The sequence below is a fragment of the Lepidochelys kempii genome, chromosome 5, assembly GCF_965140265.1.
Source record: "Lepidochelys kempii isolate rLepKem1 chromosome 5, rLepKem1.hap2, whole genome shotgun sequence".
Taxonomy (NCBI): Eukaryota; Metazoa; Chordata; order Testudines; family Cheloniidae; genus Lepidochelys; species Lepidochelys kempii.
Window position 1 is genome coordinate 95,870,536 of NC_133260.1, and position 24,076 is coordinate 95,894,611.

The 24,076-nt window shown below is 39.1% G+C and overlaps 1 protein-coding gene across 5 annotated transcripts in view; it reads right to left on the reverse strand.

Moving 5' to 3' along the window:
* VPS13A (vacuolar protein sorting 13 homolog A) overlaps positions 1 to 24,076 on the reverse strand; it is a 259,919-nt gene that overhangs the window by 74,077 nt on the left and 161,766 nt on the right. For 2 of the 5 annotated variants that reach the window (XM_073345105.1, XM_073345106.1), the window contains exons 46-50: positions 15,683 to 15,786; positions 14,281 to 14,578; positions 11,904 to 12,299; positions 9,690 to 9,794; positions 9,447 to 9,593 (exon numbers count right to left, since the gene is read on the reverse strand). In XM_073345105.1, coding sequence (XP_073201206.1) covers positions 9,447 to 9,593; positions 9,690 to 9,794; positions 11,904 to 12,299; positions 14,281 to 14,578; positions 15,683 to 15,786 — 1,050 coding nt within the window. Of the gene's footprint in view, positions 1 to 1,597; positions 1,636 to 9,445; positions 9,594 to 9,689; positions 9,795 to 10,580; positions 10,614 to 11,903; positions 12,300 to 14,280; positions 14,579 to 15,682; positions 15,787 to 24,076 lie in introns of all 5 variants that reach the window. The other 3 variants (XM_073345107.1, XM_073345103.1, XM_073345104.1) reach the window with 3 other exon arrangements.

Consider the following 24,076-nt stretch of genomic DNA (forward strand, 5'->3'; position numbering starts at 1 on the left):
GTGCTAAATGCTGTACAAGCACAGGTCAAAAGGCAGTCCCTGCCCCAAGGAGTTTACAATGCAAGTACCAGACAAGAGAGAGCTGATGGATACGGACAGACCAATGGGGGAATACAAGGAAACAATGAGACAATATCGGTCGATGTGATAGGCTGTAGTCTCAGCCCCCTACAGTGCTCGGCTGCAATAAAAAAAACTGATTTTTCAAAACACTTTCATCTTAACTGCTGTAAAATGAATATGGAGCTCTGTTAGGATTTTCTAAATGTTACCTAATCTAAAAAGGATAAACTGAGAGGAACCCAGAACATTTATGCTAGAGCAAGGGAGTGGAAATTAGGAGGAGTCAGGAGCTAATGGTAAAAAAGGAAAGGAGGCCAATGCATATAGCATTTCAAAAGAGAACAGCACCTGTAATGGAAAACAGAATTAAAATTTAGAGTACATTAAGAAAGCTCTGGCTTTTAACCATCAATTTTCTGTTTCGTCCATTTAACATGTATGGGGTCAGGTATTTCTTTCTCCTTGTTGCTGAGGAAGTCCCAGCTATATATTCTTGAAAGCTGGTGCATAGGTGTGACATCTAAATTCTGATGGACTGGTTATGCCTTATCAGTATGCAAAAGACATATTCTAATTTAAGAACTTCGGTATCTCTTTTACCAAAAATTATGAATTAATTATCAGCTTCAACAGTGACATTCAAAGACAAAAATCTCACTTTAGTATAGCGGTAAAACCTATTATATGTTCAAATCTCTAAATAAGCAAATTAAGTCAGGTATCAGTATGTTAGTGAATTTTCATACTTACCTTTCCTGTTGAAGGACTGTGTAATTATATCCAACCCTGCACATTGTTCTTTATTAGCAATATCTCGCCCACTGTCTTTTTTAATATTTTCCAATTTTATATAGTGTATAATAAGGCCACTTAAAATTAGACTTGCTTTTTCCTTAAGTATGTACAGCATGTTTTGTTACCAGTGTAATTAATTCCTTTCTTTCACTGTTTGTCAAATAGTCAACTGAAATTTTTTTGGTCATTTGTTGAAGTTGCAATTCATTATAATTATTAATATTTCAGTAATACATAAAGGTCCCAGTCAAGATCACAGCCCCATTGTACTAGATACTACAATCACATAAGAGAGACAAAGAGCTTATTTTCAAATAGAAAATACAGGCAAAGAGGGAGAGGGGAAAGAGAGGCACTGAAAGGTATAATGACTTGACCGGGATCTTACAGAAGGTCACTGACAAAGCTGGGAATAGTAGTGAGGTCTCGAGTCCCGTGCACATTTAGACTTTTAAAAAGCATACCTTTAAATTTTACGGTGAGTTTAGTTCTTATGGAAGGGAGACCGAACAAGAGCCAGGGATTGTTTGGACAGATATTAAACAAGCTTGCCCAGAAAATGCTTCCTCTTTGAATACATACCTGCAACATCTGATATCTCAGTAATGTGCCTCTCAAAAGGAAAATAATATGAACTGTAGTACTAGGATGAGACCCTACAACAATCTGACATTTTGTGTGACCCTACAACAATCTGAACTCAAATTTCCAACGGTCAAGGGCTAGTTCACTAACTTACCATGCCATCAAGTTCCTTCTCCCATAGATTCTCAGACCCCAGGAAGCAGGAAGACAAGAAAAAAATTAGTTAAATAGCAAGACTGACTTGGTTATTCAAGTCAAAAAGGTATGCTACAGACAATGGAAATTCATACTCATGAAGCAAACAAAAAGAAAAACTACGAAAAGTAAAATGTAAAGATGGAAAGGTAAACTATAAAATGGAAATTAGGAAAGCTAAGAGGAAATCTGAAGATTAAATAGCCCAAAACAAAGAAGTTGATAGACAGTTGTTTCATATATCAGAAGCAGGAAAATTGCAAAATGGAGTAATGGTGGCAATTAAGGATAAGGAAGACTTGGAGAAAAACTAGGCAATTTTTTTTTGCGCTTGTCTTAGCCACAGAGCATGCTGAGGTCAAGCTTATGCCAAAACTCCTCTTTACATGATAATAAATGTGACAGTGTGGGATATGACTGTGTCAAACTGCAATCTTCATTTTATACAAGGAACTCCATTTTCTTCTATGTTCTGAAGGCATGTCTAACCTTGCTATTGTGATGTACTGAATCCATCCATCCCATCATAGAGTAATGTGGAGCCATTAACTTGGATTGTATTTCAACTGCTGGCCTAATCCCAGCAGCACACTGGATTTTCTACCCAGGGGCACCAGCATGTCTAGGGAATCTGCAGCTTCTCAGCCTGAGCACACAGTGAAAGGGAGAGAGACTATTTAAGAGGGGGTAACTTCTGTGAGACGGGAGGTCATTCATCACCACATTTAAGAAGAACTGGCTGGAGACAGAGAAGGCAGGACAAACTCTGCCCACCCTGAAATGCTGACAGAACCTGAGAATCAATGAAGGGGTGAGTTCTGACTGTGGTGGAGAGGGAGAGTGTCTCAGGACTTTTATTTTACAAGTATCTCTAACTCCAGTGCTTTATAACAATAAAGCGACTGGTTAAGAAATTCCTTTGTTAAACTTATGTTCCTTGCTTGCCTGCCATGTTGTCTCTAAATTAGAAGACAGAGTGCCCACAACTAGGTGGGAAATACTTTGGAAGCATGTGTAAGCAACTGGGGGCTCAGGAAGTCAGAGGCACTGGTTTAATGAACTTGAGCAACTGGACTGCAGAGTCCCACATCCCAAAGAAGGGTTCAGACAAGAAGTCTGTGCCTGTGAACACACCCTAGAAACCCAGAGCTAGAAGCATGTGGAGTCCAGAGATTGGGTCCACTTACAGACTGGTGACCATCTAGAGGGGGACTGGGCCAGGCTGTGACAAAGAAAATGAGGCACTGTCAGAGCAAAGGTGTCAAAAGAGGAAGAGCTGGCAAAAATGGGTAAGTTCGAGAGCAACAAGTGAGCTCAGGACTAGGTAGTAAATACCCAAGACATTTGGAGGAACTTGAGAATGAAGTGGCTGCGCTGCTACCAATTTTGACATTTTTTCATGAAAATTGAAGCTTACTTACCTGTAACTAGGGTTCTTCAACATGGACTCTGCATACTCCCACTCTTGGGATGCTTCCACCAGTGCAACTTGAACAGAACCTTCACTACTATTGCACATTTGGAACACTCACATGCCGCTCCTCTCAGTATTTGTGAATATTTGGAGGACGAGGGCACAAAAGGGGGCACTATGTTCCGGCTGCCTCAGTTCCTTCCCCTGTGACCCCAGGTCCTTTGTTAAGTATGACCCCAAGGAAGAGAGAAAGGATGGAGAGGAATATGCATGTGTCGTCCAGCTTGGAGAACTCTGGCAACAGGTGAGTAACTTTCTTTTCCTTTCTGTGTGCCCTCTGCATATTCCTACCTGGGATAGATTGCTTAGCAGTATACTAATCCTTGTAAGGTGCACCACGGAGTCACAATTGAATAAGGATTTGAAAAGTGCTTCACCAAACTCTGCATCTCAGCTAGACACCAAGTCTAGAACATAGTTTGTAGTAAAAGTATGAATGAGGCTCCACATAGCTATCCTGCAACTTCCTACAAGTTTTTAGTAAAAGTCATGTGGGCTACTTTCACTTTAGCAGAATGTGCTAAAACCCCTTTGTGGAGCAGAACAGATGCTGACATACTCTTCTTGTATACAATGTTTAACCCATTTAGATAAAATTTGAGTAGTGATAGTTTGACCCATCTGTGTAAGAGATGAACAGGTTGGGAATTGGTTTAAAATGTTTATTTCTGTCCAAATAGTATACTAAAGCTCTTTTAACATCCAGAGTGTGTAGTCTAGGCTTCTTTTCATGACCAAGAAGTTAAGAAAAAAAATCAGTAAATTACTTGCTTGATTTATATGAACCTCAGAAATCACCTTAAGTAAAAACCTAGAGTGGGGACATAGCAGTAGTTGTCCTAATGAAAGACAGGAAATGGTGGCCCAGCCATCAATTCTTGAAGTTCACTTTTTCTCCTTGTTGAAGTAATAACTATTATAGAAGCTATTTTAAAGGATAAATGGCAAAATATATATTCCCCCATAGGTTCAAAAGGGTGTTGCATGAGATGAGCAAGTACTATATTTAGATCTCAAGATGAGACAGCATCTCAAACTGGTAGATATAAATTAAGTCCTTTTAGAAATCTTTTAACCAGATAATGAACATACACAGATTTATTATCCATAGGAACAAGATGTATTGAAACTGCGAAGAGATGGACCCCAACAAAAGACAGCAAGAGACTAGACATTTGAAGATGTAGCAAATACTCTAAAATATACCGAACAGGTGCTGTATAAGGATCTATATTAGCAAATCTGTGTTATATCCAATAGCAACTACTTTCTTGATGATGCTGTGACTAGCCAATTGTCTAGATAAGGAGAGACGAAAATCCCTTGCTTTCTCAGATATGTAGCCACTATGGAAGGACACTGTTTGAAAACACTTGGTACAGCAGAAAGACAAAAGGGAAGGAACTTGTAGTGGAAGTGGTCCTTTCTTAAATAAAATGCAGGCATTTCTGATGGATGGGCTATTGAAGTATGAAAATACATATCCTTTAGATTAAGAGCAGTAAACCAGTTCTGTATAGAAAGGAAGGAAATTATGAAATTACAAACACGCAGAACCAAAATCTTCAATAAAATACATTCAGCGTCCTGATATATAAAATGGGACAAAGACTTCCCCACCCTGTTTTAAAATAAGGAAGTATCTCGAATAAAAACCCTTTCCTCTGTACTTACATGCAGCACCTCCTCTATAGCTCCTGCTTTTTAGAAGGAAGAGAACCTCGACTCTCAGCAGGCTCTCATGTGACAGGGTTTTGAATTTGATAAAGTATCTGCTGAAAATAATTTCTAGATTTCTCCTGTCTGATGTTATTGACTGCCATTGGCGGTAGAATTGGGACGGGTAGTCTCCAAATGAGGTAGGGCAGGTACTGGATACGACTGATGTGCAGGTCCTCTGTCCTCATGTAAAAAAAGACTGAGGTTGAGTTCCAGAAGATGGTGTTACCGATAGTATCCCTTTACTGCAGGGCTTAAAAGGTTTCTCTTTCTATTTCTGTATCCCCTAGATCCTTTACTGCAGTACCCTATCTAAGCAGTAACTCCACATGTATTTGTGCATTTGATTTTTCCTTCCTAAGTGTAGTACTTTGCACTCATTTTTACTGAATTTCATCTGGTTGATTTCAGACCAATTTGCCAATTTGTCAAGGTTACTTTGAATTCTAATTCTGTGCTCCAAAGTCCTTACTGCCCCTCCCAGCTTGGTGTCATCCACAGATGTTATAAGCATACTCTCCACTCCATCATCCAAGTCATTAATGAAAATAATGAACAGCACTGGACTCACTGGTTTTCCAGATACCAAAGTGAGGCTTTCTAGATCTCAGGATCATCCCTAAGATCATTTTTTTAAAAAGGTACATTTGTTGCCCTTCCGTTCTCCAGTATAGTAACAGATTTTTCACTGAATGTCCTCTGTATGTTCCGACTCCTGAGACACTCTGACTGGTGCAGGCTGGACAATAGCAGTGCCCATTGGAGTATTCATGCACTTCTCCTGCCCCTCCTTTCACTGTTTGCATTTGCATCATTCAGATTTGCATCTAGACATGGAACCAGATTAGATCCTTTATCAGAAGGAAAGATACTCTTCTACACAAGGATTTGGGACAGGATCTGTATCGCCCATGATTTTACCCATTTGATCTAAATATAGGCTTTTGTCTTGATTGGCAAACTCCATCCTGGGATCGCTACATGGATCCAGGAAGGATTTCAGTCTTTGGATCTGAAGAGCATGGATCCAATTGTACAATAGAGAGAGAGACAGGTTTCCTATGATTTTGCAGGATGCTTTATCAGACGAGGAAAAGCAAATAGAACAGGTGCAGGAGTGCTGAACCTGGACTCTGGAGACATAACATCTCCAGAAGAAAGTGTTCAGGATGTCATAAGCTTCATCATCTTCAGAAGATGCTATATTATATTATGAATTAGACAGAATGGCTAGAATGACAAAAACATTTAATATTTTTCAGTGTCCATAGAGAAAGATGGTACACGCTATATTTGATATATTAGTGGTGTCTGCAAGACAGAGGATTACACTTTCTTTATTAGATGGACTTTGTCAAGCAACAAATTGTATATGAGACAGCAATGTGATGCAGTAGTGAAAAAAGCTAATATTCCTGGATGTATTAACAGGAGTGCTGTATGTAAGACATGGGACATAATTATCCGACACTACTCAGCATCAGTGAGGCTTCAGTTGGAGAACTGTGCCCAGTTTTGGATGCCACACTTTAAGAAAGATGTGGACCAACTGGGGAGAGTCCAAAGGAGAGCAAAAAAAAATGATAAAAGGTTTAGATAACTTGAGTTATGAGGAAAGGTTAAAAAAACTGGGTATGTTTAGTTTTGAGAAAAGATGACAGGGAGGACCGGATAATAGATCTTCAAATATGTTAAGAGCTGTTATATAGAGGAAGGTGATCAATTGTTGTCCACGTCCACTGAATAATCAGCTTAACTTACAGCAAGGAAGAGATAGGTTAGATGCTAGGAAAAACTTTCGAACTGTAGGGATAGTTAAGCAACGGAATAGGTTACCAAGGGAAACTGTGGAATCCCCATCACTGGAAGTTTTTAAAAACAGGATGGACAAACACCTGTCAAGGGAGGATCTAGGTATACTTGGTCCTGCCTCAGGACTGACTAGATGACGACTCAAGGTCCATTCCAGCCCTGTGTTTCTCTGATACTTGATAAAAATACAATTATAAAACACCCTGGTGAGCACAATATGATCTGGCCAAGCCAGTAATAGCATCAAGTAAAGGAAAAATGTACTTCTGTAATCTTTTAGAATTTTGTGGCATGTCAACAAACAGCCTATGAATGAGAGCCACTTTATCTGGACTTTGAAAGAGCCTTTGACATGGTCCCTCAAACTGGAAACAAGGTAGACATTGGGCAAGAATACGTAAGTATAATCAGGCATCAGAAAATGGCTAAGAGAAAACACGGAGTCGGACTAAATGGTCAATTTTCAATATGGCAAAAAGATTAACAGTGGCATGCTCAAAGGTTCCCCAGGATTGGTGTCATTAAATATATTTATTAATGTTCTATTACAAGGGATAATCAATGAGGTGGAAAAATTTTCAGATGTACAAAATCATTTAGCTTAATCAAAACTAGAAACTTTGAGGAACTTCAGAATGACTTGAGAAAGTTGGGTGAATGGCTAGAACAATGGCAGATGAAAGTAACTAACTACTCAGGAAAGAAATGTAGCTCAACAAAAATCTCTTCTCAATGTTCAGCAGTAGCAGTAAAAAAAGCAAACAAAACATTATCATTCACAAGGAATGGGATGTAAAATGAACATAAAGTATTACAGTGCCATTAAATAAATCAATGGTATGCCTTTACACTTGGCACACTGTGTTCAGTTCTAGTTTCTCTTTCTCAAAAAGAAACAGACATAGTGAAAATGACAAAAGTCTTGAAACTTTTGTATTGGTGACTGTTTTCACAGAGGAAGCCTCTGAATGTGCTCCCCTTGTCAATTAAAAACATTCTTTTAAAATATTTAACACTATTATAAGTGCTGGAGGTGAAGCCGGGTTTGGGAGAGGAGGCTGACAGCTCGCAACCCCCCCGTGCAATAACTGAACGACCCCCCCGAGGGGTCACGACCCCCAGTTTGAGAACCCCTTATTTGAAAAGACTGGGACTGTTGAGTTTAGGGAGATGACAATAAGAGAGGATATGTTACACATGTATACAAAATAATAATATACAGAATAATGAATTCTGAAGAAACACAAAAAGGTAAATAAACCTATTTATTCTCTCATGACAACAACAAGGGGACATTCAACGAAACGAAAGGCAGCAAATTTAAAACTAATAGAAAATATCTTTCACACAATCATAGAATCACAGAACCTGAGAGGTCATCTAGACCAGTCCCCTGCACTCATGGCAGGACTAAGTATTGTCTACACAATCCCTCAGAAGTGTTTGTCTAACCTGCTGTTAAAAATCTCCAATAATGGAGATTCCACAACCTCCCTAGGCAATTTATTCCAGTGCTTAACCACCCTGACAGTTAGGAAGTTTTTCTTAATGTCCAACCCTAAACCTCCTTTGCTGCAATTTAAGCCCATTGCTTCTTGTACTATCCTCGGAGGTTAAGAAAAACAGTTTTTCTTCATCCTCCTCGTAACAACCTTTTACATACTTGAAAAAATTGTTATGTCGCCTCTCAGTCTTCTCTTTTCCACACTGACAAACCCGACAAACCCAATTTTTTCCATGTATAATTACCCTATGTAACTTACTGTCACTAGATGTCACTGATGGAAGAGCTTAGTATTCATAAAAGGACATTTGTACGGATAATGAGGAAAAATTAACTGTTACATTAGACAGGAGTTTTAAAAAACTTAGAATGGAAATACACCATCATACTTCAAGGCAAAAGCCAATCTTTAATTGATGGATGTCAGGTATTTTTTTTCCTTTTGAGCAACTTCCTTTGAGGCATCTGGTTCTGGCCACTGCCAGGAAAAGGTTACTTAAAAAGATGGACCTCCAGCTTGATCCAGTGTGGCATTTCCTATGTTGTGTATGAGGAATGGTGATTTAACAATTTTATATTCAATTGTATTTTTTCTTCCATAATCATTAAGTATAAACTCTACATTTAACCATAGTAACTACTAAAAGTAGAACAGTAAGATATGGTTTCTATTCATTTATAGCCAGTTTCTGATACTCTTATTTAAGTAAAACCTTACTCTGCAAGCAATTCTTTGAAATTAGTAGGACTACTCACAGAGGCTACATTATCACTATATGATCTGCCACGTGCTAGGGGCAATACATTATTATGTTGGTCCTAGAGCAATACATAAGAAAACGTGACTCCAGGTCTTCTGCTGCTTTGCAAAGGGAGTAAACTGCACAGTGCCCAACATGTCAGCACAACTATACCACCACATACTATGAGAGGAACAGAAAAAAGGCTGCACCCACTCCCCACCCACCTCTGTAGGGGACAGGGGGAGAATGTAGTGATTCTGTGGAGCCTGCTTCTCCTCAAGTGCTGCTACCTGTGAGGCAAGTAGGAAGTGCCTTAAGCCTCCTACCAATCTTGCACTGCCATGCAAGGTAGGCTACAATTTAGTTTACAGTAAGGTACTATTCAGTGGAAGTAAGGGTACCAGAATCAGGCCCTCCGATTTCTGGTAACTAAACAGTATCGCATATGAAATATTAAGACAATCTTTGTGTGAGAAATGAAAAGTCAAAATTTCCTGAGACGCTCAAGAAATTATGTACAATTCAAATGCTATGGGTTTGAGTTTTAAAAATCTACCTGATGAAAAGTGATAGGAATCCATTTTTCCTTGCCTTCTTCAGCTACCTCTAAAGTATATTTGCTTCTGTTTGTGATCATAAAAAAGGGGGTGAAAGTGACGATTCTTGTAATATTAAAACTGCTGTTATCTATGGTAACACCAACCTGTGAATGAAGGAAATTGTTGAAAATTTGTTAGTCTCACTTAATTTTTTATATTTTTTAACATATAGAAGTTTGATAGACACATATTGTACTCACTTGGTACTCCTTTTTGTGACTCTTACATTTAACAGAACCATGACTACCAACAGTATCAAGAGAAAACTGATCAGACAGTTCACTGTCAGTCACCATAAGCTGCACCTATAAAAAGTAAATTCATTTTTGTTAGAGTATGAAAACTAATGGAAAACATTTAAAATAGCCAAATCGACAAACAACCCGTCTTCTGATCCTCTCTGTTATCCTTGCCTTCTTTCTACCATCATTTCTTTTAAACACACACACACACTCATTCTTGTGCTATCTATTTTATTAATAATATGGTTGTCTCAACAAGGTGATTTAAAGGTGATTAAAATTCTTATTTAACTATTACAACATTAACCAGTAAATTGCAGCTTTATGTGAACTTATCACCAGCTTACTCCCACTGTAACAACCACTACTAAAAATACGCTAACCTTTTAAGCAACATCATTATGCCACTTTACTTTAAGCATTTGCTAAAGCTTTGCCCTGAGTAGGGATATGCCCTGATTTGGGGTCTGAAAGGTTAAGTAAAACTCATTTTAACGATTTCCCATATTCCCCTTTCCTCTGACTATACATGTTAAAACTGTTTGATAGTTCTTAGTATTAAACGTGATGTTAACTGTCTTTTTATTTTGGCGAAAAAGAAAGAGTCAGTTTAAATGGTCTTGAGTAGTAGTTTAGACCCATCTTATTTCTTTAAAAAACTCTAAAAGCACAAAGGGAGAAAGAAAAAAAAAATAGTAAAACCAGAAAATGTCTTCTATCTCCCATACTTCCTCACTTTCAACCTAGTTCCTGGGAAATTACATTCATACACCATTATCTTAACAGGCATTCCAAGACACAAACTTCTACTAGGATCAGACTGCTTGCTTTTTGGTCACAGGCTCATACCAGTGTTGTAAAAGGCAGATTTGTCTTGGGTGACTAAGTCGGATAGAAGGAGAAAGAGGAAGACAAAAAAAGGAGAAATAAGGAGAGACAAAGGCAAAAACTACAGATTAACATCAAAGGTTTTGCTGAGCATTTAGTTGAGGCAGATGGAAGTGGTAATGCAATGTGGTTCTCTTTTTCTCTCTGGCCTGTTCTAATCATGGCCTAATCATTTTAATGGTGCGTTCCATGCTTAAGCAAGTTGCTAAGTAATCCCTCCAAAAAAAAAAAACAAAAACAAAACCCAACATCCAAAAAAATGGTGTCAATCTCATCCCATTATCACCATGCAATAAAAACACATTTCCTACCATTTCTAGAATCCATTAATTCCTTGTTACACCCATCTTTGACCTCACTAGTAGCCTTAGAAGCCTAAGCACAGTTTTTCAGTTTGCACATATTTAGTTTGTACCAGTGTCTTGCTTTCCAACTTTTGTTTCTTTTTCAACCAAGTTGATACAGGCTGAGCTGTTTTTTTAATCATCTTTCACCCACTCTGGACCATTTAGAATCTAGACCTTTACACAGCATGTCTTATCTTCAGTTAGACCTGGATCTCCAAGGAGATCTGCGTGGGGAAATGATTGTGCTCATAGAGATCAGCTTGTTGGATGAGGGCCTTAAGACTAAAAGTTGTTTGGGGCAGAGACCATGCCTTTCTATATGTTTGCATATACAGCACTGAGCACAATGGGACTCCTTATTTCTGATTCGGGCATCTGGGCACTCCCATTATTAAAGTAATAAATACCATTTACCAATGGTTGCTTTCTTAATTTAATATCCAAGAGACACAGTTAGGGACAAATCATATAAAGTACTGATCTCCTTCAGTTTTCATTGTCAGTGGAAATTGCAAGTGCTCAAGGTGAGATCTGGCTCCTATGTCCTATTGCAAGAATACAGAAATACCTGCAGTATCACCTGTACCATGATGGAAATTGTTGGTGAACGTGCCCTTTTTTTTTTTTTTTTTAAATGGTGACCATTGTAATACATCACACCTTAAAGGATTTTTCAGTTCTTATTTTACTGCTTCATTTACAAGCCAAAAATAGGTAAATTTCTCACCTCTTTAAGAAATCTCATAAAATGCTGTATTAAAAAAACCTTGGTGCACAAATTTACTAATTTCATGCTATCTAGTAAATACAATAAACTTTACTGATACATTTACAGCTGCCAGTTTTCAAAGTTCTGAAAAACTTTCAATTGGTAAAGGAAGGATGACAGCTAATTTTACTTAGCTGTCAGTTTATTAATAATATTCACTTACAGTACCTTGTTATTTTGGAAGAAATTTTTTGGCTGGAAAGAAAAAAGAAGTGGCTTTTTGTAATCAGGAGGATGCTTGCGGTGAATGCCATCAGCTTTGTATTGCAACATTCGGCCAGTTTTGTTTACCATCCAATACGGACTGTGAATTGCTATGATCATTTGTCCAGTTGTATAGGTCACATGAACAGCAATATCTAGTTCAGTCTTATCCATTTCAGTGATACAAGAGAATGTGATGAAGCCAATTTCTTGCTGATTAGTTCTTATATGGTACTCGCTTTTCCAATTTTGATCAAGATAATTAAGTAACTGCAATTCCAGCATGGTTTGATCCAATACTGCATTATGAATCTGAGTTGAACATCCATCCTCTAGAGTGTCCCATTTGTTACCATTTCCCTTGGAAAAAAAAATTTTTTTTACATTCACATGGGACAAGATATACAGTTGTAACATCATCTTGGTTTAACTTTATGCGCCTTTTAAAAACGTTTATTATTTTAGATGTACAGAATAGACAAAATTTTAAAAAGCATGTACGTATGTCACTTAATTACTAAGTTTTGTGCCATAAACAATCCTTTAATCTTATTACTGTACCCTCTCTGTCCTCTCTTCCCTCAATTCTCTCCATATTGTTTTCTTTGACTTGATTATATAATTTTTTGGGGGGCAGGGAATGTCTCTTATTTGTTTATGAAATCCTTAGCACATTTTTAGTCACTCAACAGTAATAAATGATAATTTAATAAATTAATAAATGATTATGAAAAACTTATTAAACAGTATTTTGAGATTTAGCATCTTTTACTGAAATCACTGGAAAAAAACTCTAGTAGTCATCACTCAATTACACATTTTTTAAATTATAGTGAACTTCATTTTGGATTAACTTTTATTTGTATTCATATGAAAATCCCATACGTTTGATATGAAATTAAAAAATAATCATCACTGATTGACCTCATATATATATCAAGCAACTCTAGAAATACAGTGGATACTTGAACACAATTGTTAAAATCCTTTGGTGATGACATAAAATTGCCCCTTACTACCAGCCAACTTCTGTCTTCAAGGTATTAGTTGAACCACTGGACAGTAATTCAAGGAAGACCAGCAACATACCTTAGTTATTCAAAACAGCAATTTGTGATAAACTGTATCAAAAGTTACTGAGGGTTCTAGCATGGCCAAAATCATTTGGAACTAAAAACAGTACATCACTCACCACCATGACACGCATCTCAAATCTGAAAGAAGACTGGAACCCACACTGGAAGCTATAATTTATCTGTTTAATTACCAAGTGCACTTGGTATTGAAAAGCCATATATAGCACATTCCATGCCTTCCCCCAAAGAGGAAAATTTCACATTAGTCTAAGAAGCACTTCTGTGTCAAAAGATTGTTTCGCTTGAAGAAGGGGAAAACCTCTGCATTTTTAACAATCATTATGTAAATAATATCTGTCAATAACCAATCTATAACCATCCCACTTTTTTTAAACGAAGATGAAAAAGGGTGAATTAAGTACCCATTAATACAATGACTTTCAATGGGATTTGGGCTCCTAAATCAATGTTAAAATATTTTACCCATTATCTATAGGGAATCTAAAATCATTGCAGAGTTCAACTGAAGGACCTGTTATCAGCCTGAGGTAGGCAAAAGTAATTTTTTTAACTGCATCTGTTTCTGGAAGTTGTTTTATTTAATGACAAATGTGGAAAACAGTCTATCTGTTGCTCTTATTTGTATTAGAAGTAATAGTCTCTATTTGAGAGAGTCACTTGGGTGAGTTTTAACAACACAGCTCAGAACAGGACTTGTTTATTATTTGTATGTCTGTTTGCTGAATATAAAGAGCACTTACATCAAAATGGATGTTTATTTTTGGTGTCTCCCTTCTAAATTTCCATTGCCCTTCTTTTGGTAATATACTAGGACACAGACTTATTGATGCCACTGTTTCTTGAGGCAGTCACAGTCCACATGAAAAAGGATCCTGCACATTTACGCTGCAGAGAGTTACTAGGATCCAGTTCTACTTGACAGTCAAAAATGGAGTCTCATATGGCAAAGTTAATATGTACTGTACTAAACTTACCTATAGTGGAAGTGTTGAAGTTTCTCTTTGCCTACATTTCATATATTTGATGTATTTATAATTCAGGATAGCATCTTTCATACTATGGTATCTGTTTCTCCTCCAATAGACCAAACATCACTCCTATAACATCTATAGTTGTGTTTAACTGATAATGCAGCAGAAACATTTCTGTGCTTATTTAGGCCTGCCCGTAAAAGAATGTTTACTCTCAACCAAATTACATAGCATATACTGGAACAATACAAAAATAATAACTGTGAAGATTACCTGTAGAGAATAAGTAATTGGATAAGGAAGAAGATTGTGGAGGAGGAGAGAGGGCCATAAATGAATAACATATGGTAAATCCCATCGATCTTCTGCACATACTGAAGATGTCAAGGTATCTTTTACTGGCACAACATTAATGATAAGTGAATGATTAGTTGATTTTATGGACTGGCATTTCCTCTGTATTAAGTTGCCAAAATTTTTCATAATTTCATCAAAGCTAATTCCTTCACACATTTCATATTCTCCACCAATTCCAGTTTCATCAGTTACTGGTTGCAAACAAAGTAGTGATCTGCAGATGAAAACATTTTTAAACACGTCTGATAACATCTAATCTCTCAGTAACAAACTTCTAAAAATAGAAATTTTAGTAACAAAATTCAAACATATATTTACCTAATTTGTTGGTTTCAAACAACTGTTTCTCAATATAAAATTAAAACAGAACATAGCTATTAAAAGAGGAAGCAAAAAAAATGCTTCTAACCAAAGGGTTCTTTGAGTGGTATGTGCACCCCTTTTCAGAACTTACTGGAAAGCAGTGACTACTGGAGACACATAAGGGACTTTGAAACCTTTCTGTGTATTAGGAAGAGTAGGAGCCAAGATTCCTGTTTTTTTCTGTTGTGGGGTGTCAAGCTAATACAAATCTCAGATACTGCCCTTCTTTGAGGCGCATAAAATATGAGGGATAATGACAGATATCTTGCTTTTTTAAGTACAGCACCAATTTAATCTAATTTGCTTCCTGGATTCAGCCACTGTATTAGAGTACACATGTATCCAGCTGATTAAACCTATTAGTAGTATGCTCCTACAGCCAGACTGACGAAACTACCTGTGCAATGAATCTGATGTTACTAACACCACTAAATCGTTTTGAAAAAAATAGTAAAACCAGAAATATAATTTAACTACAGTATTTATAATAAAATGTAGCAAAAAATGTTTAACAAAAGTGACAATGGGAGGGGCAGAAGTAATTTCAATCTTTGCGCCCCTAATCATTCAATCAAGTGTAGAGACTGCTCTTTATTGGATGACCATAATCATTTCCTGCAGCACTTGGGCTGGAATTTTCAAAGGAGTCAATGGGAATCCGGTGCCCACTACCCTAAACTCCTTTAAAAATCTCAGACTTGGAGCAGCTCAAAGTCTCCCTGCCCAATATTTATCCTATTTAACTTTGAGGCCCTGAGAAAATCTTAGTATGACATGGTATGGCTGCTTCTACATCAACAGTTCTAAAAACTTTCAATAATGAAAAGAACAATTCTGGAAAACTTGCTTAATTTTCAATCAAAAAAATACGTATAACTTGTCTTTGTATTTACTAGATTAGCCATCATTACTTATACAATATATTCTGTATTAAAAGAAGAATGTAAATAATCACCTGTAAGAGGTCAGTGGTATGTTAAATTCATTTATTGGTGAAGCAGTTCCTAGACATGTTCCATCTTCAAAAAGACTCAGTGGAATTGAAAAATGATTTCTTATCTGTGAAAAATAAAAGTCTGCATAAATTACATTAATAAAAGCCTTAAAGATCTAAAATATTTCAATTATGGTAAAGTGCAGAATGAGAAATTCCTTATAACCAATCCTGCAGATTTCCAGTAACCACCCCAAACACATGAAGGAATCTGTTATCTACTGTCAGGTCCTCAGATACTACAGAATATGCTCTGAGGAGAAAGACCAGGACGGTGTGGCCAACCTGAGCCTGAGAAGGAGCCAGAATTTACAAATATACATTGCCAAAGATCCACAGTAATACGTCAGCAGCCCCCCATCAACTCCACCCCCTGCTCCCAGTGCCTCCCACCCACTGGCAGCCCTGACGACCTGTGCCTCCCCCTCCCTCCTGATGAGCTGTTTTGTAGTGTGCAGGAGGCTCTGGGGGGCGGGGGATGGAGGAGCGAGAGCATGGCAGGCTCAGGGAAGGGGGTGAGAAGGGGTGAAATGGGGGCAGGGTCTGTGGCAAAGCCAGGGGTTGAGCAGTGACCACCCCCCGGCACATTGGAAAGTTGGTGCCTGTAGCTCCAGCCCCGGAGCCAGTGCCTATACGAGGAGCTGCATATTAACTTCTGAAGAGCCGCATGTGGCTCCGGAGCCACAAGTTGGCCACCCCTGGTCCAGGATATACATTTTAACACACTCAGCAGTGCTTTCATGAAACAAGGACACTCCACCAGAGAAGCAGATCACATCATGGAATGGGCAACCCAAATACCTCAAGAGAACCTGCTTCAATACAAATATAAAACCCCCTCCAACCGCACACCCCTAAGTTGTCACCTACCACCTCACACTGGAACCCATATGGGGTATCATCAAACTACAACCCATACTTAATGGGGACCCCATCCTGAAAGAAATCTTACTTGAACCACCTCTTCTGGCCTTCAAACAATCCCCCAAACTCTTCAAGCTCATCATCAGAAGCAAGCTCTCCACAGATCAGGACACACTAACACAAAGCAGCATCACACCATGGCAAACAACAGACGCAAAACATGTAGCCATATCTCCACTGCTACAATGATCAATACCTCCCACAACACACGTTTCAAGATCCATGCGTCCTACACATGCCTATCACATGTGCTGTACTTCATCCAGTGCATTTCATGCCTCAACAACTACATGGGTGAAAACAGAACATCACTACACTCTCAAATGAACTCACACAGAAACATGATAAAAGACAAAAACACCATATCACCCTTGAGTGAATGCTTTTCAAAATACTATCTCACTTTTCACAATCACTATATCTGACCTATCTATCCTCATCGTCACAGGAAACCTGCACAATAATTTCAAAAGATGACCCAGGGAGCCTAAATTCATAACTTTGCTAAACACTAAATATCACTGACTGAATAGACACACTGGATTTATAACATAATACAGTAACTCTGTTGATTAAGCGAAATGATGTTAAGCAAATCCAATTTCCCCATAAGAATTCATGTAAATGGGCGGGAGAGGGGTTAGGTTCCAGGGAATTATTTTTTTGACACACACACTCTAAGTTTTAAATAAACAATTTAATACTGTACACAACAATGATGATTGTGAAGCTTGGTTGAGGTGGTGAAGTCAGAGGGTGGAAGAGGGTGGATATTTCCCAGGGAATGCCTTACTGTTAAATGATGAACTAGCACTCATCTGAGCCCTCAAGGGTTAACACATTGCTAATGTAGCCTCACACTCTACAAGGCAGCACAAATGGAGGGAGAAGAGACAGCATGGCAGAGACACACACGCCAAACAACGTTATAAGGGAGCATTGTGCTACTTTAAACAAGCACGTTCTCTAATTGATCAGCAACATAACTGAACAATGTTAACTGGGATGATGTTAAGTGAGGAGTTACTATACAATAATCTATAACCCGCTAACAATGTCCCTCCCCCACCCCCCAGCTGACTTCCCCCACTTCCTTCGTCCCCTATGACTGGAAGGGTTTTAACGGGCCACTTTACCTTTAACGGTCCCTTGAAATATGTGTTAACTACTCGTGTTAAAGGATATATTCCTCCATGTATTTAGCAGTGGCACTCTGATTATGCTTCCCAGACCTGAAGAAGAGGTGTCTGTAAGCTCGAAAGCTTGTCTCTTTCACCAACAGAAGTGGGTCCAATAAAAGATACTACCTTAACCACCTTGTTCCTGTACATATGGCATCCTATGTCATGTGTTTTAAAGAACTGACTCATATTTAGACAAATATTTTAGCCTAAAACCATCCTACCATGAGTGAGAATGAAGTAGAATTAGACTTCAGCTGTAAGCTCCTTTTCAAGAAAATAAACTTAAAAGAAGTTAGCTTTCGAGGAAAGGCAAGTATACCTCTATAATAAACGATACCTTTCAAAAGATCTTCCTTGTATCAAAACATGAAGTTAACTGTTTGCAGGTCAAGAAACTTACAGAAGACAGTACTACAAAATTATAGCAACTGTTTAAAAAAAAAGTTCTTCAGCCATCACATCTGTTATAATCAAAACTGCACACGATTAATGTTGCTCATGTACACACACTTTTTTATGTCTTAGTGTGATTCAGTCTTGGCAACAAACAGGTAATGAATATTGCTAAATCAGTTTAGTTTGTTTAAAAAAATCCTTTTTTAATCTTCTTAATAATGTTTCTGCTTGGGAGAGATGTCTGATACTATTTAGGTGCCCTGAAATATGTAGACGTGTATACAAATTGATTATTAAGATAATAATATAAAAAGCATGAAATTAAAAAAAACTGAATTTTCTGCAAGGAAATGTGAAAGTATTCACTTTTCTATCAGATATTGATTCTGATTTGTTTTGGCAATGCCTTCATTTGATATATTTCATAAAATCATCAACTGTAGAAGTTACACAATAAACCCATGTATCTGAGATTAGACTAAGCAAACAGACTCTGCATCCTCTTATAGAGAATTCTGATATATGAAGTATCAATCAAGTATTTATCTGATTACTCCTTTTTTATGAATAACCTCCTCTCCAGTGTGAAACATCTGTGCTGTGCTTCTCTTACAAATGTGGAAATACTGGTGGCAGCTTAGCTTTTTCTACTGGATAACAACCTATCCCACAGTGAGACACTATGGACGAGTAAGCAGTAAGGAAAAATTAGCTCAGCAGATGGTATCATTCAAGGGACACAGCTCTGGAAATCTGGTCCCTTAAGGGATAAAAAAAGTGAAATGATTTTGCTTACTGCCATCTCAAAATCAGCTTTAGAACTATGATTGCAATGGACAAAGTAGGAGCCCTAAACAGCCAATTTATTTACAGCTCTAGAGGCCAAGATTCTGCTTCAGAAGGCAGAAAGGGAATGGCTAAATCCCAGAGATTAGTGGAGATAGCTGAACCACCTCTGGTATTTGCAGGTAGAGATGCAATGCAAATACCTCAGAGATGGATCAAGATCCAGAAAAGTCTTCTGGGGGACTTGGTAGCAAAGTTTACCTGTTTCAAGATTGAAGACAATAGGGAGACTACAGAATTATCTGTAGAAGACAAGGATGGACGTGGGCTTTCCAGCTTGGACACTGAAGTCTTCCTCCTCTATTACTGAACAGTCAGTTGAGATCAGCTCTGAGGAAGCAAAGGTCTTAGCAATAGGAAAACGGTTTGATTTCTTGTCCTTGGAGGATTGATACTTGCTTGGAGATGTCTATCCAGACCCTGCACATTGCATCTGACAGCTTGGATGCTGGCTGACTACAGAAAAGCTGATTGGCTCTGGTTCAAGACTTCTTTCTCCAAAACAGAAAATCTGAGAACAGACAGATATTTAAAGCCAAATGGAAAAGATTTTCTATTTGAGCAGCTCAGCATTAGCTTTCTCTGATAACTGCTCACATTCTAGGAAGGAGTGGGAGTCCCATGAAATGTAGACATAGGTGCTCTTGTATGTCAAGAGCCACAAAGCAGTCCATTGGATCCAAAGAGGAGATAACAGAAGCAAGGGAACTATACAGAATTTTGAAGCAACAGATGAAAGTGTTGAGATTACTATGAAGATCAAGGACAGGCCTCCAATCCCCTTTCTTCTTTGGCATTAAGTAGCAATATGATTGAAATCACCTATCCCTGAACTCTGGAGACCTTTCTCTTACTGTTCCCACTTGAATGAGGGCAATGTACCTCTTGCTTCAACAGTCTCATAAGAAGTGTCCCTGAAGAGGGACAGGAAAGGAGCTTGACTATTTTAAAACTATATGGGCCATCCCCTTGCTGATTAGTTTGAGGACCCTCAGTCCAAGCTTCTTTGAAATAAGAAAAGCAGTTGGAAAAAGGGGTGGTGGAGGAAAGTGGATCTGAAAGTGGTCCAGCTAGTGTCTTGATGTGTGTCAAAACCTTTTCTTACCTGATGCCTCAGACTGTGGGGCAGCTGGGGAAGAGGCAGATCACCACCTCTGGTGAAAGTACCTCCTCAAGAGTTCTGAAGACCATTGCTGTGGATAGGACTGAGTTTGTGGTCTCTGTCTATAAAATGGTTGTGTTGGATACTTCCTCTTTTGGGGTTGGGACGTACACACCCAAAGATCTTAGGAATGTTCTTGAGCCCTTTAGATTATGGAGTGCTTCATCCATACCTCACAGGAGAGCTTATTGCCCTCAAGTGGGAGGTCCCTCAAGGCTTACCTGAGAATTCCAATGCCTGCAACCAGGAAGATCTCTTCAACATGGTGGTGACTATTGTTCTGGCTGCTGGGTCAGGCGCATTGAGGGCTGCTTCAAGGGCCAGTCATGAGGGATTTTAATTACTTATGCTAGTCTTTCAGGACTCTATGCAGATGGAAAGTCTGTCCCAAAGCAGAAAGCTGTATTTTGAGAGTAATGCCCAATAATTTGCTGGTCTGAGAGCTTGCTGAAGAGATGTCTTCCTCCCAAAGACGTCTAATTTCTTTGGGTCTTTCTCCAAAGGAGTGTATGTGGGCTGACCTCGCTGATTTGATTTTTCTTGACCTGACTCCACCACAAGACCATTAGAGGTAGTATACTGGTAAATATATTCAAACCATTTAGCAGTCACGTGTACTGATTGACTGCTTTCAGAGGCTGCTGTCATTGAGACAGGCAATGCCAAATCATTTTGGCCAGTCTGAGCAGCCCATCATTAAAGGCCATTAACATTAGCCAGTTGCCCCATAAAGGAAGACTAGAGAATATCCAGAAGCTTATACAGGTGTTTTCTCCTGTATAAATTCCCAGTGGAATGTCCAGAATCTCCATAATTCTTTTCAATAAGTCCTGGAAGACTTTCAGCTCATCCATAGAAGCTGTGAATGGGGGGGGGGGGTGGAGGGGAGAGACGGACCCTAACAGCTTTACCTGGAAAAAGCAATAAGATGGCCAGAGGCTGATAAGGTTTGGGAGAATGGCCATTCCTACTCTATTCTTCCTTGCCCTTTACAAGTTGAAAATAGGACAGGAGAGAAGCCTGATACAAATGAGGCTGTATACTTGGCAAAGTGAATCTGTCTGTAAAGATCAAGGATTATGCCAATTGCTTGAGTATGGATTTACTTCCCAGGGGAATGAGCACAGATGCGATTGGTAGCAGTAGTTAGGATGACATTGGTGGATACTCAAAGGGTGCTCCCTATTCGTTCCCAATTTTTCTGGTACCCCTCAAGGATTCATCCCTCAATTCTCTGCCGAACTCTCACTGTGCCGCACACAGAGAAGAGGGGGCATGCTCAGGAGAGGAATCCCTGCTATGTGCCTCTGAGGTTGAGGGGCACTTCTGTTACACATGTCCTATGGGTTATTTGGTAACGACCTTCTGTAGCCTCTCGATGAGAAAGGTCTGTTCACACCAAGTAGTACATGGGTGCTGATACACACAGTCCTTGAGCCACTGGAGCGGCAGTCTCCATTGCTTCCGAAAAATGTAATTTGTGCTAAAGAGAGACATCTCAGGATAGAGACACTCAGCGGCATAATGCTCAGTGCCAGAGTATTCGGTGAGAGGTTGGCATTGGAGGCACTATGGTCTACGATATGGACAGAGACCATCGGTGCTGGGTTGAGTTTTAGTGTTGGACATCACTTTTAGGCTTCTATAGAAGTGAACATTAGGGGGAAATCCCTGTGATCCCTATTTGAAGAAGGAAATCAACATCTGCCTTGGTCCTGGAAGTGATGCTCCTTCTGGCCACTTGATGAGCACACCACCGAAATGGACAACGAGAGGGGCTTATGCAAAACGGCTCAGTAACTCAGCTTGGCATCTCAGCTCACCTGGGCACTGGATTAACCTGATATCTGGAGATTCTCTGAAAGTCTGCCAAGATCCAATGAGACTTGCATGGGCCTCTCTGGGAGAAAGTGTTTCAGTTTTGCACCTCTTGCCTTCTGGGTCCTCTTGTAAACAGAGCAGCATTCTGGAGCATGTCTGTCTTCCAGGCATAACAGACATCTGAAGTGCCTGTCATTCCTAGGCATCAGTACACTGCAGGAGAGGCAGAGTGAACACCAGCAATTTATGGTTGGCCGTTTCAGAACTGCTATATAGTGGTTGGGGAGAAGGGATAAGGCCCTTATACAGAGGTTATATAGGCAGGAAGAAAACATATCACAACTCTATTCTTAAGTCTATCACTTCTTTTAAACCAACAGGGGGTAGGGGAAGGAACAAAAAAAAAAACCCCAAAAAACCCTCATCTGGAGTACAATAACTAACAACTATTCTGAACTAATACAAATTATGCTCGCTAACTTGCTAAGAGCGAGGAACATGGATACTACAGGGTTCCACCTCGCAATCATAGGGGGCAAGAAGGAACTGAATGTGGTTTGCAGCCACGAGGCCCTTTATGTCCATGGCTACAGGAAACAAGAGGGCACTAAAGAAGCAGGTGCAGCTCAATGGACACTGCTATTCAAAAGAATACAATCTCATGCTTGTGAGAGCATGCTTACAAAGAGTGGGAAACTCGTGGACAGTCACTCAAAGAGCAGCCCTTTGTTTCCAACACCAAAGATTGAAAGGGCTACAGATATTTACAGTGAGGGATATGGCATCTTCAAAGATGAGAATGTTCAGAACATCTCAAGTCAGCTATTTGTCAATTAAGTCACAGATATGACCCTTCCTGTAGTCTGACCCAGTGAAGCTAGGAAGATTAAGAGGGCCTGAATGAGTCAGGATGTCAAAGAACAAAGTGAAAAAATAAATAAAATAAAGCTTATGCCTTCCTGTAAGTATTGGTGCATTGTGGGCTTTCCAGGACTAAAAATTCCCTGACTTTCTACAATTAAACCTGTGTCTCACTGCACAAAAACTGAAAGAAATTTAAATATGAAGTATGTCCTGTTGAATCTAAAGGATGCTTCCAGGAGATTGCTGATTACTTGGGAGCAAGTAATAAATAGGCATCAGGATTCCCTTTATTTTTAATAATTCCCAGTTCATAAAGCAAGCATTTTTTTGGGTTAGGGACACAAGATGATCAAGATGATATAATTTTAAAGGTAACACCACTGGACAGGTAGGTTCCATTTTGGATGAGGGGCCTGAATGCTGGTCTGTCAGATTGTACTACTCTAAGAAATTTGGCTACCTGGGGATTTTCTGCAAGTGAGCCTGAGGTCCCTGTGTAAAGCACACTACTATCTATGAGCAGATATTTTACAAACAGTGGTGCTGGGTTGGAGACCTCTGTTTCTGCCTTCTTGGAGAAAGTCCAAAATGATTGGAATTCCTAGTTTTATGGGATTTGCACTGTGCTCTTGGCACCAGCAAATGAATCTGGACATTATAATGGAGTATAAGAACATATCAGTGGCCATACTGGGTCAGACCAAAGGTCCATCTAGCCCAGGATCCTGTCTTCCGACAGTGGCCAATGACAGGTTCCCCAGAGGGAATGAACAGAACAGATAATCATCAAGTGATCCATACCCTGTCGCCCACTCCCAGCTTCTGGCAAACAGAGGTTAGGGACACCATCCCTGCCCATCCTGGCTAGAAGCCATAGATGGACCTATTCTCCATGAATTTATCTAGTTCTTTTTTGAACGCTGTTATAGTCTTGGCTGTCTCATCCTCTGGCAAGGAGTTCCACAGGTTGGCTGTGCGGCATGTGAAAAAAATACTTCCTTTTGTTCGTTTTAAACCTGCTGCCTATTAATTTCAGTTGGTGGCCCCTAGTTACTGTGTTATGAGAAGAAGTAAATAACACTTCCTTATTTACTTTCTCCACACCAGTCATAATTTTGTAGACCTCTATCATATCCCCCCCATGTCATCTCCTTTCCA